General features: G+C 39.8%; 1 protein-coding gene across 4 annotated transcripts in view; it reads right to left on the bottom strand.

The window, feature by feature from the left end:
* Positions 1–10: 10 nt before the first annotated feature.
* Positions 11–20,566, bottom strand: part of LOC114899145 (elongator complex protein 1) — a 34,396-nt gene continuing 13,840 nt past the window's right edge. For all 4 annotated transcript variants that reach the window (XM_029229802.1, XM_029229641.1, XM_029229717.1 and 1 more), the window contains 19 exons: positions 20,056–20,146; positions 18,854–18,977; positions 17,822–17,915; positions 14,388–14,618; positions 13,009–13,179; positions 12,114–12,213; positions 10,213–10,395; positions 7,909–8,015; positions 7,263–7,366; positions 6,019–6,072; positions 5,821–5,926; positions 4,856–4,971; positions 4,420–4,493; positions 3,600–3,678; positions 3,419–3,498; positions 1,715–1,852; positions 1,520–1,605; positions 834–982; positions 11–261 (listed from right to left, as the gene is read on the bottom strand). In XM_029229802.1, the coding sequence (XP_029085635.1) occupies positions 121–261; positions 834–982; positions 1,520–1,605; positions 1,715–1,852; positions 3,419–3,498; positions 3,600–3,678; positions 4,420–4,493; positions 4,856–4,971; positions 5,821–5,926; positions 6,019–6,072; positions 7,263–7,366; positions 7,909–8,015; positions 10,213–10,395; positions 12,114–12,213; positions 13,009–13,179; positions 14,388–14,618; positions 17,822–17,915; positions 18,854–18,977; positions 20,056–20,146 (2,228 nt within the window). In that variant the 3' untranslated portion in view covers positions 11–120. The remainder of the gene's footprint in view (positions 262–833; positions 983–1,519; positions 1,606–1,714; positions 1,853–3,418; positions 3,499–3,599; positions 3,679–4,419; positions 4,494–4,855; positions 4,972–5,820; positions 5,927–6,018; positions 6,073–7,262; positions 7,367–7,908; positions 8,016–10,212; positions 10,396–12,113; positions 12,214–13,008; positions 13,180–14,387; positions 14,619–17,821; positions 17,916–18,853; positions 18,978–20,055; positions 20,147–20,566) is intronic.

Below are 20,566 nucleotides of genomic sequence, written 5' to 3'. Positions count from 1 at the left end.
CGTACGTAATTGTTAACATTTTGAGGTGTGGAAATTGAAATCTGTCTGTCTAAACTAACATTTGATTGCAATTTATACCCTCCCTAGTTCCAAAGAATATTTGAAGCAGAAATAAACATACTAACCCTCACACTTACCACATTTGCTGAGGTGGCCAATGGCTTTTTCATACCGTTTCAAATATTTGTCTATAGTGAACCGCTGATAATTCACTTCCATTTTCTTAAGTGTATTTAGAAATGGAAGGTATTCTTTGGGATCCTAAAAATTAAAAAAAAATTTTTTAAAGGACAATTTTATTGCTCGTGTTTATATTACTTATAAAAATAAACATATAATAATTATAGCATGAAACGAAAGCTACATCATTTTTAAAATATGTAGTGTATTCATATATTAATTATATATAAAACCAAACTACATAAAACCACTTTTGGTAAAAATGCCTTAACATATGGGCATATTGTCCAGGTTCCCAATTTGCACTGGTAAAAGAAGCTACATGACAGAACTCGACTGGAATATGAATCATTTGTTATATTTCCTTTATAAGAGAAGAATTTGTTCACACTTAATGCCTATAAGCTTAAAAATAACCCAGTAATTTTATTTCGATTGCTCAACCTAGCAATCAAAACACTTTGGTAAGCCCAGAACAGCGACAGAGAATGAGCTTGGAAGTATGGGTCCTGGAGACTAACAGTTCTGCCTCGAGGCCTGTCCTCACAGCCTTAACATCAGACCAAACACTGCAGTGTCAGGAGCACTGTTTCATACTACCATGTTCGCATAAACAAAAATGAGAAGTATGTCTAAGTAGTAACTCCACATACCTTCTGTGACTTCTCAGCTACCATGAGGACCAAATCAAAGTTATAGGTCCCAAGAGAATGATCATATAATTCATTAACATCTACAAGAAGCAGCAAATACTTCAGGGCCTCTTCAGCACTCACAGCATCAGGAACAGGTGCAGCACTTCCTATCAGCGTGTAAGAAAACAAAACAGAACAAAACCATTTGGGGAAAAAACCCACACACCTAGCAACATAACCAAAAAGACAAAGTAATACGTTTTCCTGGCAGAACTGGACACCAGATGAATATATTCTTTTGACTCTTTTTTTTTTTTTTTTTTTTTTGTGGTACGCGGGCCTCTCACTGTTGTGGCCTCTCCCGTTGCGGAGCACGGGCTCCGGACACACAGGCTCAGCGGCCATGGCTCACGGGCCCAGCCGCTCCACGGCATGTGGGATCTTCCCAGACCGGGGCACGAACCTGCGTCCCCTGCACCGGCAGGTGGACTCTCAACCACTGCACCACCAGGGAAGCCCTGACTCTTGTACAAGCTTTATAGGGCAGCATTCAAAGAAATGGACCCAGGTTTTAAAATGGAGACGAAAAAGCCACACGCCAAATCAGTGATGTGACCCTGGTCCTGTCAGTGTGATCTCCAGAAGACCAAAGACCCGATGTCAGTCGAGGCCCCGATACACACACTCTGTCAGCATGTCTCTACCTTGAAGCTCGTGTACCTTCTGCAGCACAATTTCCAGTTCTGGGGTGGTTTTTTTCACGTGAGAGGTGAGTATTGATAGGCAGTACCTGAAGTAATAAGTGAAGTACACCAGAATAAGAAAGATGAGCAAGCTGAAGAGAAACAACTACACACTTCTGTTACTCAAAAGATGCCAACTAACGACAGCACACGTACTTGTGAGGATTTATGTTCTCCATGGCTGCTCTCATAGCATCGCAGATAAGGTCTACTTTTTTCCCATCAGGATCGCTGGACAGCTGGACAGTGCTGGTAACTGGAGGAGGGTACATGGTTTTTGTAACATCTTCTTCCCTGAGAACAAGTGTGTATTACAAGGTCACTAACTGAACACATGTCCTAGCTATCAAACTACTAACATATATGTTGGAGTGCCGATGAGATAATAAATAAAAAATGGCTTTTGGAAGACAGTTTAATTTTAAAAATATTCATATATGGTGAAAAATGGAAAAATTTGCTGAGAAAATGGAAACATGTCCACAGAAGACTTGTATGTTAATGTTTACAGATGTTACATTCATATAGCCCCAAACTGGGTACAGTCCAGCTGTCCACCCACAGGAGAATGAAGAAATAAACTGCAGTATGTTTACACTATGGCATACTACTCAGCAATAAAAAGGAATAAACTAGTGATACATGCAAAAATATGGATGAATCTCAAGACAGTATACTATATGATTCATTTATATAAAGTTCTTGAACAGGCAAAACTGATCTACAGTGAAAAACTCAAAAAAGCAGTTGCCAAGAGGGTGCAGACAAAGAATAAATGAGAAGGGATTTGGGGGAACTTTCTGAGATGAAGGAAATGTTCTCTATCTTGATAGGGGTCAAGGTTACATGGAAGTATACCTTTGTCAAAACTCAGTGAATGGTACACTTATAATCTGTGCATTTCATTATATATAAATTTGACATGCGGGGGGACCCCGTACACAAAGAATATGCTCTAGTTAATGTTATGCAAGGTGAAGTACTGACAGGTAAAGTGGACTGATGCCTGTAATTACCTCGAAATTTGTCTAAAGTAAAGATGAAGGGTGGGGACTTCCCTGGTGGCGCAGTGGTTAACAGTCCGCCTGCTAATGCAGGGGACACAGGTTTGAGCCCTGGTCTGAGAAGATCCCACATGCCACGGAGCAACTAAGCCCGTGCGCCACAACTACTTAGCCTGCGCTCTCTAGCCCGTGAGCCACAACTACTGAGCCCACATGCCGCAACTACTGAAGCCTGCGTGCCTAGAGCCTGTGCTCTGCAACAAGAGAAGCCACCGCAATGAGAAGCCTGTGCACCACAACGAAGAGTAGCCCCCGCTCACCACAACTAGAGAAAGCCCACACGCAGCAACGAAGACCCAATGCAGGCAAAAATAAATTAATTTTTTTAAAAAGTGCATTAGGAAAAAAAAAAAAGAATGGTGGATGGACACATGGGAAATAGTGATAAAGCAAATACAGGAAAATATGAACTGTAGAATCTAGGTGTTGGTACAGGATGCTCACTGGACAATTTTCTCAACTTTTCTATATGTTTAAAATTTTTCATTAAAAAGTTAGAAAAAAATAGAAAGTTAGAAAAAAGTCATTGCAGAAAAAGACACCATTTATTTCAATTAATAGTTTTTTATGTACACCTAAAATTAAAGTCAAATAATAATTCTAAATGACATCTTTTAAAGTCTTAGTTTTAAAAAGGGAAAAGATTGAAAATCCAGTACATGTGGCATCTAAGAGTTAGAGATTAAAAAAATTATATTGAAAAGTAATTTTTCTCCTCTATTTATCTGTCTGATTTCCTTAACCAGAAGAGAGAAAATTATGCATGTGATACTCATGAATTATTCAAAATACTTACTTCAATTCTGTGAAAAACAGATTAATATGATTTACAGAATCTATCTGTCTTATGAAGGTTTCCACATTTTCAAGAAACACCTACCCAAGAAAAGAATAAAAAAAGGTAAAACATTTTAGTTCATATCATCTTAGTTCAAGTCTAAGGTAAGCTATGATAAATATCAGATTTAGAATGTTACCTTAGGGTTATGATCATGAATCAGATTGAGATTAATTCTCAGTTTTCTCATGCATTCAAATGCTTCTTTAAACATTAGTCTGTGAAGAGACAGAAAATGGACAGAGAGGGCATTTCACAAAAAGTAAGCTCCCTGGACTCAGCATATTTTCATAATGATATAAACCAGTTAAAATTAAGACTATAGCCCAACTACTACTGGAATTCTTCTCTGAAATCATAGAATGAAAAAAATCAGGGACCAGATTCATTTACCATCCTAAAAGGTGTGATTTAGTCATCATGGCCGGTTGAGGACTATATCCACACACACGCACACAAGAAAATCATTATGGAACTTAGAGCTACTTTCTTTTTTAATAAAATGTTAGTAAACATCTTTCCAATATAAAGTTTCCCCCAAATTCAGAGATTCAAACAATGGATCATTTCCTTCACAACAGTGGCTCAGGCATTTTTGGGTCACAGGCCTTTTTATAAGTCTGCTGAAAGCCTTGGGCCTTCTACCAAGAGAAATACACATAGACACAGGATGGTGCAAAAATTCCCCAGGTTCATAGGCCATCTAAAGCCTATATCGTTCCCCTTAGGCTAGGAAGCCCTGTTTCGTACAATGAGCCTCATGATTCCTTCTGCTAGGAATGTTTATTACACCATATAAGAATCAAAGTGTGAAAAAAAGAGAGCCTCTGAGAACCTGATTGAAGATATATGTAATGAAAGATTTAGACTTTTAAGTTTTAAAAATCTTAATGAAATACTTGCTGTCTTCACACATAAGTCATAACAATAAGCTAACTACTCATATACATGGTACTTACTTGTCCAACCACTTCCGAATTTGAGCTAAAACCAGGGCTCGATGATGAACAACTTCTAAGTTTCCCCTTGGCATCTTAAAATAAATAAATCAAATCAATAACATTTTTAACTAAATAGAAAAAAATTAAATACCCAGGATATACAATTTTACCTCTTAGAGAACTAACACAACACTGTAAAATGAGCATATCTTTGGCAAAATTTAGTTATGCTCAAAATTTATTTTGACTTTTAAGAGAAGTTTCCCTCTTAGCCTTACGGGGCAGAACCTGTATTAACACTCCTTTGTATAAAGCTAACAGAGAACTTAGCAAAGAAAGGCTTATAATAACTTAACACAAATGATAAGACAGCTTAAAATATAATCCACAAGAATTCTGTTTGGTATTTACTGTCAAATGACTATCAGAAACATAGCCTGAAAAATCAGCTTACCTGTAATATAAGCTTTGTGTCCTGGGGCACAACAGTGACAATGCGTGAACCCCTCTCCACCTTCCGCAGAGATTCCCCATTAGACACATGGCTGCTGCTCAGACCTGCCTGTAATGCTAAAGACACCATAGGCTAAGCCTTAAGAATCACTGTCAGGACAAGCCACTCTCCACTAACCGCAGCTGAAACTGCACGTTATCCAAAGTAGAAGGAAGCAATTAACAACTAAGCCGTACTGCTCTCTTACTCAGCCTCAAGACCATTAGCCCCTCTGATAAACAACCTTATCCCAGAATTTTGTGCTCTCTCACAGAGCCCTCATGCACATGCCCATACACAACGTCTCAACTGATATGGAAAACACAGGGAGGACTGGGCACCTTCTCTCTGTCTTAGTGTACTGATAAAGCTACGATCGTATCAGTGAAAGATTCCCTGTTTCCAAGTTATCAATAGAAGCAAAGAAAATAAGTGGGCTTTTTTTTTTTTATAAGAAAATTGTGTGCATGCGCACACATTCACGCTGGGTGGGGGGACGTGGAACACAGAAAAAAATGCAGCCGATTTCCTACGAGCCATGAGATGGAGTCCTTCAGATATACAATGGAGGGTTGCCACAGTGAGAAAAGGAAGATTACAAAGAAGATTGAGCATATTGCCAGTTTGGTGCCTACATGGTAATTCAAAGTAAAATATTAGTTATATTAAAAAATTTCCTGAAAATTGTTTGTTTACCTTAGGATGTGCTGCTTAAGGAAGGACCTCCTTCTCTTTGCTAAGTGATGTGGAGTGATTCAACTGAGATATCATGTTGAGATTAGGGGCTAAGTAAATGAACTTGAAAAGTTTTCTCCAGTCTAGGACTCCATGATAAAAAGCCAAAGTATGCAACAATCTTAAGTCATCAAGACTTAAGAACTTATTAGAACAGGGACTATTTTCTATTTTATACACTGAAAACTTACTTTTCAATGATGCATCTCTCAGGCAAAAACACTGGCAAGTATGGGAATGAGTTGTCAACAATAAAAACTCATCATATACTGCAAATGATGTGATATTTGAAGCAACCTACAAAAGGTCAGGGAGGCAAAGGGGAGAGTTAGCTATATTACTTGGAGCCAAGACTGAAAAAGATCCAGTATCAGAACAAGCCTTGATACCTCAGTGCCATTGATGAAAAAGCGACATCTATCAGTCAGACCGAGGACACATTCCTGCAAAGAAATGAAATATGAAATTACAAACAACTCTAACCAAACTAGTTAAACCAAACTTTTCTATTACATGGTTCCATTGCCCTATGATTTCACATCTAGGTCCTTGTAACGGGGACTGAAGATGCCTAAGATGTGGTTGGTCCAGTGCAGAGTGTGCTATGACGCCATCCAGTGCATCAGCAAGCCCCGCCGTTTCCATCTCCTACGCATGTCTCAAACGTATCACCTTTTGGCCCCTCACTGCCTCCACTCACAGCCACTTCCACTCTCCTCCCTTTCAACCTACTCTCTACTGGGCAGCCAGGATAACCTTTCAAACCATGAAGCACATCACACTACTCCCTGATTACAATCATCAATTTTCAATCTATGTTAAATGAGCAAAGCCACACTCCTTCCCATGGCCTATCACTAAGGACTAGCCATTGCTTCCGTTAGGTTCCTTGAGTAAGCTGAGCTCTTCTAAGCTCACAGTATGGATAGTTCCTCCTCCCTGGAACTCTCCCTTTCTTAGAGATAGAGCTTTCTTTTTCTTCACATCTCAGCACACACACCACCACCTCCTAGAGGCTTTCCCAGACCACCAAAAGTTGGTCTCCCCATCCTCACAGCTACCATCCTCTAACTAGCCTCAAACACTTCTCTATTCTCTACCATTACACCCTGCTCATTTACTTCATTCTATCAGAAGGGACAGCCATACCCGTATTGATAGATTAAAAATTCCAGAAGGGCAGGAACTAGTCAGCTGTTTGGTTTTGTAACCACTGTATCTACCACCGGCCACAATTATAGGCATTCTAATATTTGATGAATGATAACCTACTGAATACTAGTTTCAAGATTACATTTCTGTTGTCCCCAAAAGTTACTTATAAACTAACTTTGAATGTTTTGTACAAATGGGGATAAAAGTCTGCCAATTGCATTTTTCTATTTTTGAATTTATACTTCCAAGGAAAGGAATCAACTAACTACTACATGCAATCTCTTAATCCCATTTCAGAGATTGAGAGGCTGAGGCTCAGGAAACTTCTCATTGTTGAGAGTGAGTAACTTCTCATTGTTGCCTTGAGATTTAGTGGACACTCAGGTCCACCTCCAAAGTACACACTCTTTCTACTTAATGCTATCAGTTCCTGGGTCACTGCTCTAAGTGGTAAGTTTTTCTGCCTGTGTTTACTTACCTCTCCTCCAACCATGGCCAGTTCGGTCTGTGTGCACGGATAAGGAAATCGAACAGGAAATCCACCAGGGTTCTTCCATGGTTCAACAGCCAGAGAGGGTGATTCTGCAGGATTGGCAGATGAGGTTTACCAAGAGCTGATCCGCTCTTTGTAAAAAAAAAAACTGTTACATTAATACTTGCTAAAATACTTAACATGCAATTTAAATCACTTTCCAAATGTGTTTTGGAAACTCAGTAAAGTACTCCAGTTCATTACAAGAGAAAATACAGGGAGAACACACCAGCTAATTCTACTCTATAGATTAGGGTTTTTCAGGGTAGTTAAAAGACCTAATAATCACGGCAACACTGATAAGATACAAGTATATGTACTCAAGAATTAAATATCTACGTAAGTCATAAACATGCTTTCCTTTTTTTTTTTTTGGTACGCGGGCCTCTCACTGCTGTGGCCCCTCCCACCGTGGAGCATAGGCTCCAGACGCGCAGGCTCAGCGGCCATGGCTCACGGGCCCAGCTGCTCTGCGGCATGTGGGATCCTCCCGGACCAGGGCACGTACCCGCATCCCCTACATTGGCAGGCGGACTCTCAACCACTGCGCCACCAGGGAAGCCCCCCGCTTTCCTAACATTTTGATACTCACCCCAAAGGTACTTAAGTATCTGACCACCAGCCACCTGCAGTGCTACTGACTTGGTCTTGGAGTTGCAACACAGACTGATTATGACCCCATCCACTGTCACAGATGAACTGACAAGAGTAAAATAAAAAACAAAGGAAGTGAAGGAGGTGCGAACAGACTGTTTTTCTCAAAAGTAGTGACATTTCATTGATTTTGCAAAACAGAAAAAGAAGCAATTTTCCTTTGGTGCTGCACTGCCTATTTCAATATAACATAAACATAATAAATGCACACACATATGTATATACACACTAATAGATAAACTATTGCAAGCGCAAGCCCAGGTAAAGCAATTACCTGTCACATGACATTTTCCACAATGTCAGTAAGTAGGTGTCTACATTGTGAGGTCATCACTCCTATTCTGGCAGCAACTTTATATAACTTATTGCAACTTATTTCAATTTATTGCATTAAATAAAGCAGTGAATCTGTGGGAAAGTAAGCACGCTTAATACCTATATTGCTATTATATTCATTCATAGAAATCTGTGGGTCTCCCTTAATGGGAAGAGAGGAATCTGTTATTGCCATTATATTTTTTCCTGAGTCAATGAACCAAGAGTAGACATGTCTTAAAGGAAGTGGAAGAGGTATGATAAAAGCAAATGGTGCCAATGCTAACATTTATTCAAAGAGTTTTAAACAAATCTACAAAAACCCCAAGATGCCACAAATTTGGGGAGGATAAGTTATCTGAGAAGTTAAAGGAATAGACTCTGGAGGTGCAATGGCTGGGACTGGATCCTGGCTCCACCTGCGTTATCTCAGGCAAGTTACTTAAACTGCTCTGTGCCTCAGCTGTCTCAGCTGTCAAATGAGGGCGCCAACAGTACATACTTCAGAGAGGTGTTGTGAGAAATAAGTGAGTTAATATAGGAAAAGCACTTAAAAGGGTACCTTTTACAAAGCACAAGCTATAGTAAATGTAAGGTATAAGCTAATTGGGGGACTATATATTTGTCAAAGACATTAACATTTTGTATGAATAAAATAGTCTTTTTTGAGAAACAAAAGTCAAAGCAGCAGAAATATATTTTAAATGACTTCTCACTTCCTTTATAGCAAATGAGATGACCGCATTTACCTTCTACAAGATAATGATAAAAAATTTCAAATTTTTAGTAGTAGAAACATGCATAATTTAGGCATTTCTAATGTAAATTGCTCTGTTTTCCAAAGGAAGCCCCTGTTAAGTCTGCATGCAGCTAGAACATATTCTGCATCCAGACATATGCACAAAACCTTTAAAAATGTGAAGCATTACTGGGACTTCCCTGGGGGGCCAGCGGTTAAGACTCCATGCTCCCAATGCAGGGAGCCCGGGTTGGATCCCTGGTTGGGGAACTAGATCCCACATGACGCAACTAAAAAAGATCCTGCGTGCCACAACTAAGACCTGGCGCAGCCAAAATAAATCATAAATAAATATTTTTTTAAAAATATGAAGCAGTAACATTCAAAGATTAGAAGTTAATGACTGCATTTGGAATATACTTCATGTATACAATAAAGAAAGGTTCCTAATTTTGCAACAACGGTTTTCAGAATTTAAACCTAACCAGCAGAACTTTAATTACATGTGAATCTGGGGATTACTATCAATGTATGCCGAAGGTGCCGAGTTTTGGAAACCTGAGGATTTCTTGGAGCTGTCCACACAACGCTATCTGGTGCACAACAGGGCTTGCGATACAGAAAACAACATTCATTAATGAAACCTGTTACGTGACAAAGATGCAGTCGGGAATCAAAATGAAACTCAGGGCCAGGGAGCTATGAAATTTTAGCAAAGAAAAACAGAAGAGGCTTTCTAGTAATAAATGCAATCAAGTGCCAAACAAAATGTATAGGAGGCTGGAAGAAGTATTTTGAAGTCACTAAATCAAAATGAAGTGCATATATATAGATCTCATAGTCGATTTTAATAACTAACAAGGGTAATTAGAGTGGCTAATTCTCATAGGCTAATAATTACTCTGCTGGAATATAAGGTGAATGAAAATTTTTAACACACCTTAAAAATGTTTTGCCTCATCTCTTGGCATTTGTGCTATTTTTCACCACTTCTTGATGTATTTTAGTCTATATTTTGACATGACTAAAAACTAGACTTAACCCTCTTGCTAAGTATGTCTAAAAAGGAAGCCACTGCCCCTCAACCCTGCTCACTGGAAGTAAAAAAAAAAAAAGTCCCATGCTCATAAAAGAAGCCTAACTCTATCTGCTTATTAACACATGGAATACAGCGAATTGTTGGAATACCTAATGTTGAGCTGTCCCTGCTCGTCATCCATCGCAGAAGGGGCCACAGTCAGATGGTGAATGACAGACTGTGGGCTGGACTGACTGTGGCTCACAGCCAGGAAAACGTCTTCCTGAACCCAGGTGAGAAGGCCAAGCTTCAGTGGGTTTACTTCTTCATCTTCACTGTTCTCAAACTGAATTCTGTTTTAAACATCGAAGAATTTTCAAAACATGAATAAAACTTTAACATCACCGAGATTTTCCTGAATGAAGGATGAACCATTTTATATATAGTCAACTCCTAATTATTTGGAGGGACAAAACCTGAGGTAATGCCCAATACCAGAAAATCCAAAAATAATGCTTGCCTGGCTTAAGAATACATTTTTCTAGTATTTAAAATTAAGTATCTTATACTCTGAGATCTTTAGATTTGAAGAGAACATTTCAAGAAACTGACTACACAAGAAAAACTGACTGCCCCAGGCCCTACACCAATAAACCCCAGCCGTCTTCCGTTGTTACCATTCACCAGCATTCAAACCAGGCTCCAGAAGATATTTAGGCCTCAGCTGAACGGATCCTAAGCATCTCGTATCAAAATGACTAATTTGTTTGGGAGATGACTTCTTTGCCGCTAATGCCTTCCTCCTGTAGCATTCAGACACTGGAGGAGGGCCTGTTTTTACTACTTCACGCGGGAACTCACAATGGCTCCTTCCTGCCTTTCAGCTCAAGCAGCAGGTCCTCAGCACCCACTGAAGCTGAGTCACTAGTCTGATCTTCCTACTCAACCAGCTCTCCCTGGACTCAGTCTCTTCACTGCATTCAGCCCCACGCAGGAGCATTCCTGCCTCGGGTTCTCACTGACACTCTTCTGTCCACCACACTTAACATTCTCAATCCTTTGGCAATCCTAAACCTATCTCTTTTTCAAGGTTCAAGGTAAGTTATTTATGCCCTTCATGAAATCTTCTCTAAATGACTTAGAGCTATCCTTCTCACAATTTTTTAAAAAATGAAACTATATTCTCAATTTCCGCATGCTTTCTAGTTTGCCTTATATCTGTCCTCTAAACTTTCAAGTCTGTGAAATGAAATAATCCATGTACATGCTCTTTGAAAAACTACTAAGCATTATATAGACAGCTCCCAAATCATACACAGGTAGGAAATATATTCATTAAATATATTGCATATATTGGCATTTAAGAAACATTTTATTATATTCAGTTATTTGCTCATTATTCCCATTAATTTAGAAATAAATGCACCCAGGAGACAAAGTACTGCGTTAGTTAAGAACATGGGCTTATTAAATAGAACACAATCAAATTCTGGGTTCTCACAGAAATGGACTTATAATTAATAATTTGGCTTCTGGGTCATTTTACAATGCCTATAGTGCACCTGAGGTATTCAATTATATCCAACTGTTTGTAGTACTGTTTCAATAGGAAAATGCATTCTGATTTGCAACATGAGAGCCTCAAAACACAGCAACCAAAAGTTCTGCATTGTAGGATGAGACAAACTAGAGACTGCATTAGGTCAGCCGCACATTAACAATGTACATATCCTCATTTGTGTAAGCAAATGCACTCTGCTCTACCATCTGCATCTCCATCTTTCCCATGGGATTTTCCCTGTTGAAAATCCCCCCAGGGATGTTGGGGGAATGGGTTCTAAGTCAGCCTAAGACTTATGCTCCATTGCCACCCATCAGCATATATGATATTCAGATATATAGGTAACTGACTTCTCCAACCAGGCTGTAAAACCAGGACCAAGGTGTTGTATCTACTTCTTGTTCCACTGAGCAACAGGCACAGGATAAGATAATAACAGCTGGCTGAATTTAGGACTAAATGCTGGCTGCTTCTGTGCCCAGAGGTCCAAGGCAACTAAGAACAACCTACTTGTAGCTCTTGTCCAGATGAGGTGTTCTAAGAGAAATTTTAAATCCATTTCCACCCACAGCTCCCAGTTTCACCGTAGAGTCTATGCTTGGACTATCACCTAGGAAAAAAAAATGCAAATACTATCATAGTAAACTACAAACATTTTTCCTGATACTAAGGATATGGGGTTCTGCATTTAATGGGCTCTAGAAGGTAATCCACTTTACAAATAAAGCAATCTAGAAAATAACCACATCTCAACCTCTTTCTTAAATTAAATTTCTGCCTACCTTTCAGGCTAAGAATTCAAAACTTATTTGAAAACAAGGCTACCACTGCCATGAGCCAGTATAACCTACGATACAACCATAGAATTCACAAATTTCAGGTTCTTCAAGTATATCAGGAAAGCAACCAGAAACTGGCAGCAATGGGACTGTGGAAAGACAACTAGATTAGACGCTAAAACACCCAAGTAGAGGTCCTTGTCCTTTCTTGCTCAAGCAGACTGCAAACCCTCCGGCATGCTGTTCCCTTATCTATAAAACGGAAAAACTCCACCTCTGACACAGCTCCTAAAAAGCTGTGAGATCAACTGAAAATATATGCAATGGCAATGTTAAGGATGTAATGAGATACTACGTTCTTTCTAGGGTTGAGAATTATTCTTAAATAACTAACCCTTCAAATTCAACAAAGCAAAAGGAATTGTTCTTATTAGCCAGAGTAGGATTGAACACCCCCCCACAAACACAGAAAAAACCCTGCAAGTCAATTAAACATCACAGTAAGAATGATATTAATTATAAACTTCAAAATTTTTGGAAGCCCTAGAGCTAATGCAACACCAAACTGTAATTTGCTTTCGTGTAGATTTGATTCAGAACATCCTGATAACAGTTTTTAAACATACCACATTTATAAACAGAAATCTGGTTACTGGCATCGAGGACAGCGAGGTCATTGCTCTTTTTAGGGTGTGCCGAGAACATGATTTGATTTACAGGGTGTGGGAGCAGCAGTCGGTAGGTGCACATGGGAGGTGGAACCACACTCTGCCGGAAGACTGTCACCAATACCCTGTCTGCACGCGAGAGAGAAAGAGGATGAGACACATGAATGTTCAATTCGTAAAACAAGGCACCTGAACAGCACAGTACCAGATGTAAGCAAATGCACTCTGCTCTACCATCTGCATCTCCATCTTTCCCATGGGATTTTCCATGGTGGAAAATATTAATAATGGTGGTAGAAAATAATGGTGGTAGAAAATATACAGCGATTCTTAAAAGTAACTGTTGGTGTTTTTATCATGAATAAGCTTAAATACAGTGTAGAGGAGGGAAGTAAGTGTCAGAGCTCTGTCTAAATCTGGCTATTGTCACCTCCAGGCCTATAGCAGTCCATCTCGGGGCTTGGAGTTTCAGGTGCCAGGGACTAGGGCAAGCAGGCCAAAAGGTCAGAGTTCTAGCTTTAAACCTGGGCCTGCAACCAAGCCAGAATAAACCAAAATCCTTAAAGCACTTCCCTGTGCATGGATCTGGTAATAAGGCATATGTGCTTAAGTCCTCTATATAGAACATATGATTGTAAAATCAGTACTGTGATCACTACATAAAACATAAATTAGTACATCAACTCACGTTACAACCTTAGAAGCAAGTTTTCCTTTAGGTCATCAGCAATAAATAAACTGTCTATTCAGGAAAGACTGACTTTCCCTAGTTTCTTTCCCCTCACTAAACAAAAACCCTCAACCTAATTAAAAAACACCAATCCAATCCGAGTACTAGGCAGATGTCTGTAACTTGAACTGAAGATACTGGAAAGGTATATAATTAGCAAGCAAATTATATATATAAATTAAATATATATCAAAAAATAAAGCAACATAATGGAGTGGTGTGAGGGTCAACGCAACTCTATGTCAGGGCACAAAGACAAGGCTGACACACCAACGCCAGAAGCCTACTGTTGTCTTCCTCTCCACCCAGGGTCAGAAACGTCAATGTCTTCAAAGCCCAGACAAGTAAATGTGTAAAGGCCATGGCTGTAGTAGAAAAGGGAGTTGAGGGAGGCAGGGGGAGAGGAGAGACCATGGTTCTCAGGGGAGTACACGACTCACCTAAGGGCGTTCCCATTCAATCGAAACCAAAACAAGTAAAAACAAACCAAACAACCAGAATAATCAATCAAATAAAAATCCTGCACTGTTTCAGTCAAACTACCACATCTGCAGGCTCCTGGCTCAGGCCCCCTGCGGGCCCAAGGACACACTTTCCAGCTCCTTACTTCCATCAACAACAGCCACATTTGCCATGTCACTTAAATTCTCTCCTGAGCTCCGGTCAGTCGTCCAGTGCCAGTCATAGCAGAGGTAATGCCAGCCTTGACAGAGAACATGCAGCCGGTATGGGGTCACCGGGTCCCACATCAGAGACACAATCTTGCTCTTCCCACAGGTGCTGAAGGGCAGGCTTTGCTTGAGATACCAGTGATAGTTTCCAACAGTCCAGAGCTGAACTGCAGGGGAAAAGGAAAAGGAGGCCATCAGAGGCAGGGGTCTGAGGACCAGACTTCGTACCGCTTGCTAGAGAGGGATGAGGACACCCTTTTCTTTTTCAAATGACCCTTTCTGCTCAGCCTCTTCATTAAGATAATAATATTAACAATAATTGTTAAAGTATAGTTTGTCATGAGGATAAAATATTAAGCATCAATAAGGTCAGAAGCACACGTGTTCATTTCTACCTCTACCTTCAAACTTTATGATCATGACGATGGAAGGCTCCTACCATAGGACAGTGCTTTAGTGAGTTGTTTTTTTTCATAAAGACTTAGAAAGAAGAAAATTTGGCAATTAGATTAAAAGTATTAAAACACTCAATCCAAGAGCACTAGACTAGCATCACTATGTTGTATTACGCTTAAGACGCTTATTATTTTCTTCCAGGTGTTTTGCATGCAGTTATGTCCAAGAGAGATTAGCATGCAGTTACCCGTAAAAGAACAAGACCAAAACCTGTAGTGCGCAGGAAATAGGAAGAAGTTGGTCAAAGAGTACAAATCCTTCAGTCACACGTTCCAGAGATCTAATGTATAGCATGGTGACTACAGTTAACAATACTGTATTGTATACTTGAAAGTTGCCACAAGAGTAGATTTAAAATGTTCCCACCGGGCTTCCCTGGTGGTGCAGTGGTTAAGAATCCGCCTGCCAATGCAGGGGACACGGGTTCGAGCCCTGGTCTGGGACGATCCCACATGCCACGGAGCAACTAAGCCCGTGCGCCACAACGACTGAGCCTGCGCTCTAGAGCCCACGAGCCACAACTACTGAGCCCATGTGCCACAACTACTGAGCCTGCGTGCCACAACTACTGAAGCTTGCATGGAGGCAAGTGGAGCAACTAAGCCCATGCGCCACAACTACTGAGCCTGCGCTCTAGAGCCTGTGCTCCGTGACAAGAGAAGCCACCACAATGAGAAGCCCGCGCACCGCACCGAAGAGTAGCCCCTGCTCACCACAACTAGAGAAAGCCCGCACGCAGCAATGAAGACCCAACGCAGCCAAAAGAAAGTTCTCACCATACAACAAAAATGGTAATTATGCGAAGTGAAGGATGAGTTAATCAACCTTACTGTGGCAAACATTTCACAGTACATGCATGCATCAAATCATCACATTGTAGCTCCTGAATGTACATGTTATATGTCAATTATATCTCAATAAAGCTGGAAAAAAAAGACCTAATCATGTCAAAGCCAACCTCTGTTAAACAGATGACACACATAAATGAAGATTTTAATTATATTAAGGAATTTCTTTTCTTTAAACATCTCCCTCATCACTAATTCTTAACTCAGCAATCACAGCAAATCCAACCTAGTTCTCAAACGAGGCTACTACTATACTTCAACCTACCTCTGGGTTAAGTTAGACTACATGCTTATGCTCTGTGAGGACAGACACTGTGGCTGTTCTTGCAGCTGCACTTTTATCCTGAGCATATCACAGGGCCAGCCGTTAACACCTGGTTAATCAGTGGTTCTCAACTCTGGCTACACATTAAAAAATCACCTGGGGACTTCCCTGGTGGCACAGTGGTTAAGAATCCGCCTGCCAATGCAGGGGACATGGGTTCGAGCCCTAGTCTGGGAAGATCCCACATGCCGCGGAACAACTAAGCCCATGCGCCACAACTACTGAAGCCTGTGCACCTAGAGCCCGTGCTCCACAACAAGAGAAGCTACTGCAATGAGAAGCCCACGCAGCACAAGGAAGAGTGGCCCCCACTCGCCGCAACTAGAGACAGTCCGCACACAGCAACGAAGACCCAACACAGCCAAAAATAAATAAATAAATAAAATTAAAAATAAGTAAATAAATGTCAGTGTTTACAAAAAAAAATCACCTGCAAGCTTTTTTTTTTAAATTTAATACTGATGTATAGTCCCCATTATAACACACTGAGAGCAGCTCTGAAATAAGACATTGGTAGCATTTTTTTTTTTTTCCTAAAGCTGCAGCCAGGGTTGAGAACTATTGTGTTGAATGAATAAATGAATGAATGAACTTCTCAATAACATTTCAGTTAAAGTTCTATTGATTAAAAAGTTTGAAAGCCATTCAGAAAATAATCAAGCAAATGAAAAGATTTATGAAAAAAATGTTCAGTGCACTGCTATTGATGACAGTGAAAAATTACAAAACTTTAAATGTCTAACAACGAAGATTTAATAAACTGTAGCATAAATGAATATACAGCAATTTAAAATGACACAGACAGATATCTGAAATGGAAAGTTTGTGACACACTGTAAAAGCAAGTTACAAAACTGCAGGTATCATACCTACATATTTAACAAAAATGAGATCATAGCTTTACTGAGATGTATACATAAAATCTGGAAGACAAGAAACTTTAGTGATTATTACTGAGTGACAGAATTACGGAAGAACTCTTCTTCTTCGCATCTTTATTTTCTAATGCTTTCACATATTAAATATACACTGAAAAATACATATTTACAATTTGATTTGCAATTTAAAAGCTATAGAAGATTCTTACTTATATCTAATCTCATTTCTCTTTCACTTCCACAGTATTCCTTTGGCTAGCATTTTTATTTGCTACAGTGGTACCATCCATGAAGAGAAAGCACTGATGACTTGTGATAATTTACATGTCAACTTGGCTAGGCTATGGTGTCTAGTTGCTTGATCAAACACTAGTCTAGACGTTGCTGGGAAGGTATTCTGCGGATGTCATTAACCTTTATAATCAGCTGACTTTAAGTACAGCAGACTATCCTCCATAATGTGGATAAATCTCAGCCAAAGAGTTCATAGAGCCTAAGAGCAAAAACTAAGGCCTCCCATGGAAAACGGAATTTTGCCTCAAGACTGTAACAGAGAATCTTGCCCGAGTTTCCAGACTGCGGGCCTGTCCCACAGATATTGGACTCAAGACTGCAACATCAACTCTTCACTGAATTTCCAACCAGCCAGCTTACCCTGATTCTATTTCTCTAGAGACCCTGCCTGATATATAACTGAAATCCATCCCACCAAAAGCTAACCACTCCCTCATCTCTACCTACGCCCCTCAGTTATCTCTGATTCCATTACAAGACTAAGTGAAAAGGATAAAGGAAACTCCATGGCCTACTACTTTCAATTACATTATATGGGGCAGGAGGCTGAGGTACTAGAGCTGTCTTACCATAGGTTTTTAGAGTGGAATTTTCTTCCCTCTGAAGGTCTTCCAGCCAAACTGCAAGCACAGTGGAATCTGCATTCCAGAGAAGGTCATTAACCTAGGAGGGAAAAAAGACCTGTCACTGGCCTTTATATATTTACCTCAAAATTTTTATGATAGCTGAATTCCCTGCTCTCACAAGTCAAATAATCCCACACTTGAGTTGATCCCTAGCTGTAAATTACTAACCTATGGAGTTATTAAAAAAATCTCTGTCATCATATGTAGAGGACTTCAAAAAAATGCATTATGTTTAAATACTTAACCAAATGAAGGTGACATTTTTAGACAATCAAGAATATTTGAATATGGACTAGATATTAGATAATATTAAGGAATTATTACTAATTTTGTAAAGTATCATAATGGAATTGTGGTTGTATTAAGAAAAATGTTCTCAACTGTTAGAGAAATGAATATTGAAAATATGATTTTTAAAATTAAAACCCTAGGAAATTTTTACAAAGTGTGTGTGTAGGGGGCGGGGCAAAGAGTGAAGAATAGATGAAAATAATTTTGCAAAATGCTGGTACATATCTGTTGAAAGTAAGTAATAGGTACATAGGAGTTCATTAAACTCTTCTCTCAACTTTTAATATATTAAAATTTTTACATAATTAAAAATTACCATGATTTGTTTTCGCTCCAGTGAAGATCCAAATGGTACACAACCTCCTTGTTTACATGTTAAAAATGGCAAGTATCTTTATCACTGGAAGAATTATGCTTTTGTCAAAATAAACAATAAAAACTGGCATTTCTATTTCCTTTCTGTGTTTTATCTAGGGTGAGGAAGGAATGCTATTTCTTCTCTACAAAATCTCCTTAGGAAAAACAATTTGGTTTCTAAAAAAAAATTCAGTCATAGGAAGCCACTATTTTTATTACTGTCTACTCTGGGGCTTCTATTTACATACCCATATCAAATACAAATCTTCTTCTCTACAGCTGTGCAAAGTCCTCTAAATTTGATGGTAAAACAACTCAGGCACCTACCTTAACCTCATCTTTAAAGAAAGGAAGTGTAAAATGTCCATGGAGAAGTCCATTTTTCTCAAAAAACACAACATCCTGCTGATTGGGTTTATCTTGCGTAGATGCAATCAAACTGCCTGAGGGCCTTAAAGCAAACCCAGAGTGTTAGAGCATCCAAAAGCTCATCCAGCTGGCTAAGAACAAGATGAAATTCAGAGAAACACTTTTTTCAGCAAAAACAAAAAGCCTCCATCCAAGGAAGTTTTAAATCCCATGTTTCCTGGCAAGCAGTCATCCTAGTGTGGGACTATATCTGCCCAGAGGACAGAGTGCCTTTTCCTGATTTGCACAAGGGCTCTATTTGCCCACAAAGACTCACAGATTGAGACTGCACTTGGGTGACTTTTTAAAAGAACCAATAAATTATTTAAACCATTCCCAGTATAATGTCCTATAAAACCATAAACTATTTCTCTTTCAATTATATGACTTCAGCAATATTACATGCTCAGGTAGGTATTTTTAAAGACTTCTAAATCTACTGAAAACACCTTGATCGCCCCACCTTGTTTGTATTTGTCTCTAGAGTTTTAATTCAAATACATTTCTCCCTTTTCTCTGTCATCCAACTGCCACTCAAATACTGGTGGGAAACAGATGTCTAAAACCTAGAGACCTAGGTTTTGCCTATAACAATGCTGAGGCAGGAAATATTTCTTCTATCTATAATCAGGACAGCCATATATCATAAGCAGGTTGTGACGTGCACAAGGGTACTAGGCCAACAGGTGAATCGGGCCCAAATCCAGCCCGCGTGTTCCTCAGCAAACAGGTCCCCTTAGTGTGGGAGTTTGTGCAGAGAAAGGAAGCCCTTTTCCTCGTTTTCACCAAAGCTCTGCTGCCCCACAGAAATTCACAGACTGCAACTTCCCTTCGAAGCACCACTTTCTGTTTTACACAGCGGCTTCAGGTAGGCCCCGCCTATAACCTACAAAATGTGTGGGCCTTGGAATGATGAGGTCTGTGAAGCTCAGAATCTACTATTCAAACCACATTCAGACTTCAGGGAACTAAAAAAGAAAGATACAGGCTTACAGCCAAATGAGAAATAGTAATTATCTCTTTGTGTTTTATAAACACCTACATCCAGTAGGTACCACCACTCCCACCCTAGTACCAAGAAATCTCTAGCAAGAAGTTACAAGGTTTCTTCTCCCACTCACTTCCAAGCCAGAGCAGGTCCCAGTCCTGCCACAGGCTCACTGGTTGACTGTAAAGCAAACTCCCGGCTCCACACTCTGACCTTTCGAGCCCCTGTGTAGTAGAGAGAAGGAGAAAGACAACAATGGCACAATTTAAAGCACTGTGATAAATGTTGTCAAGTCTGAATTTCCAAACATCCTCCTTATTAATAAAAACTGTCATGATTTCACAGAGCCAATTAGATGAATCTTGTTAATTCATATCCAGGGCTTCCCTGGTGGCACAGTGGTTAAGAATCTGTCTGCGGGGCTTCCCTGGTGGCGCAGTGGCTGAGAGTCCACCTGCCGATGCAGGGGACACGGGTTCGTGCCCCAGTCCAGGAGGATCCCACATGCCACGGAGTGGCTGGGCCTGTGAGCCATGGCTGCTGAGCCTGCGCATCTGGAGCCTGTGCTCCGCAACGGGAGAGGCCACAACAGTGAGAGGCCCATGTACCGCAAAAAAAAAAAAAAAAAAAAAAAAAAAAAAAAA

Source organism: Monodon monoceros, unplaced genomic scaffold (genome assembly GCF_005190385.1).
Source record: "Monodon monoceros isolate NGI ecotype Baffin Bay Population unplaced genomic scaffold, NGI_Narwhal_1 Contig2912_ctg1, whole genome shotgun sequence".
NCBI lineage: Eukaryota > Metazoa > Chordata > Mammalia > Artiodactyla > Monodontidae > Monodon > Monodon monoceros.
Note: the sequence above shows the minus strand (reverse complement) of the source record. Positions and strands in the feature narration are given on the sequence as shown.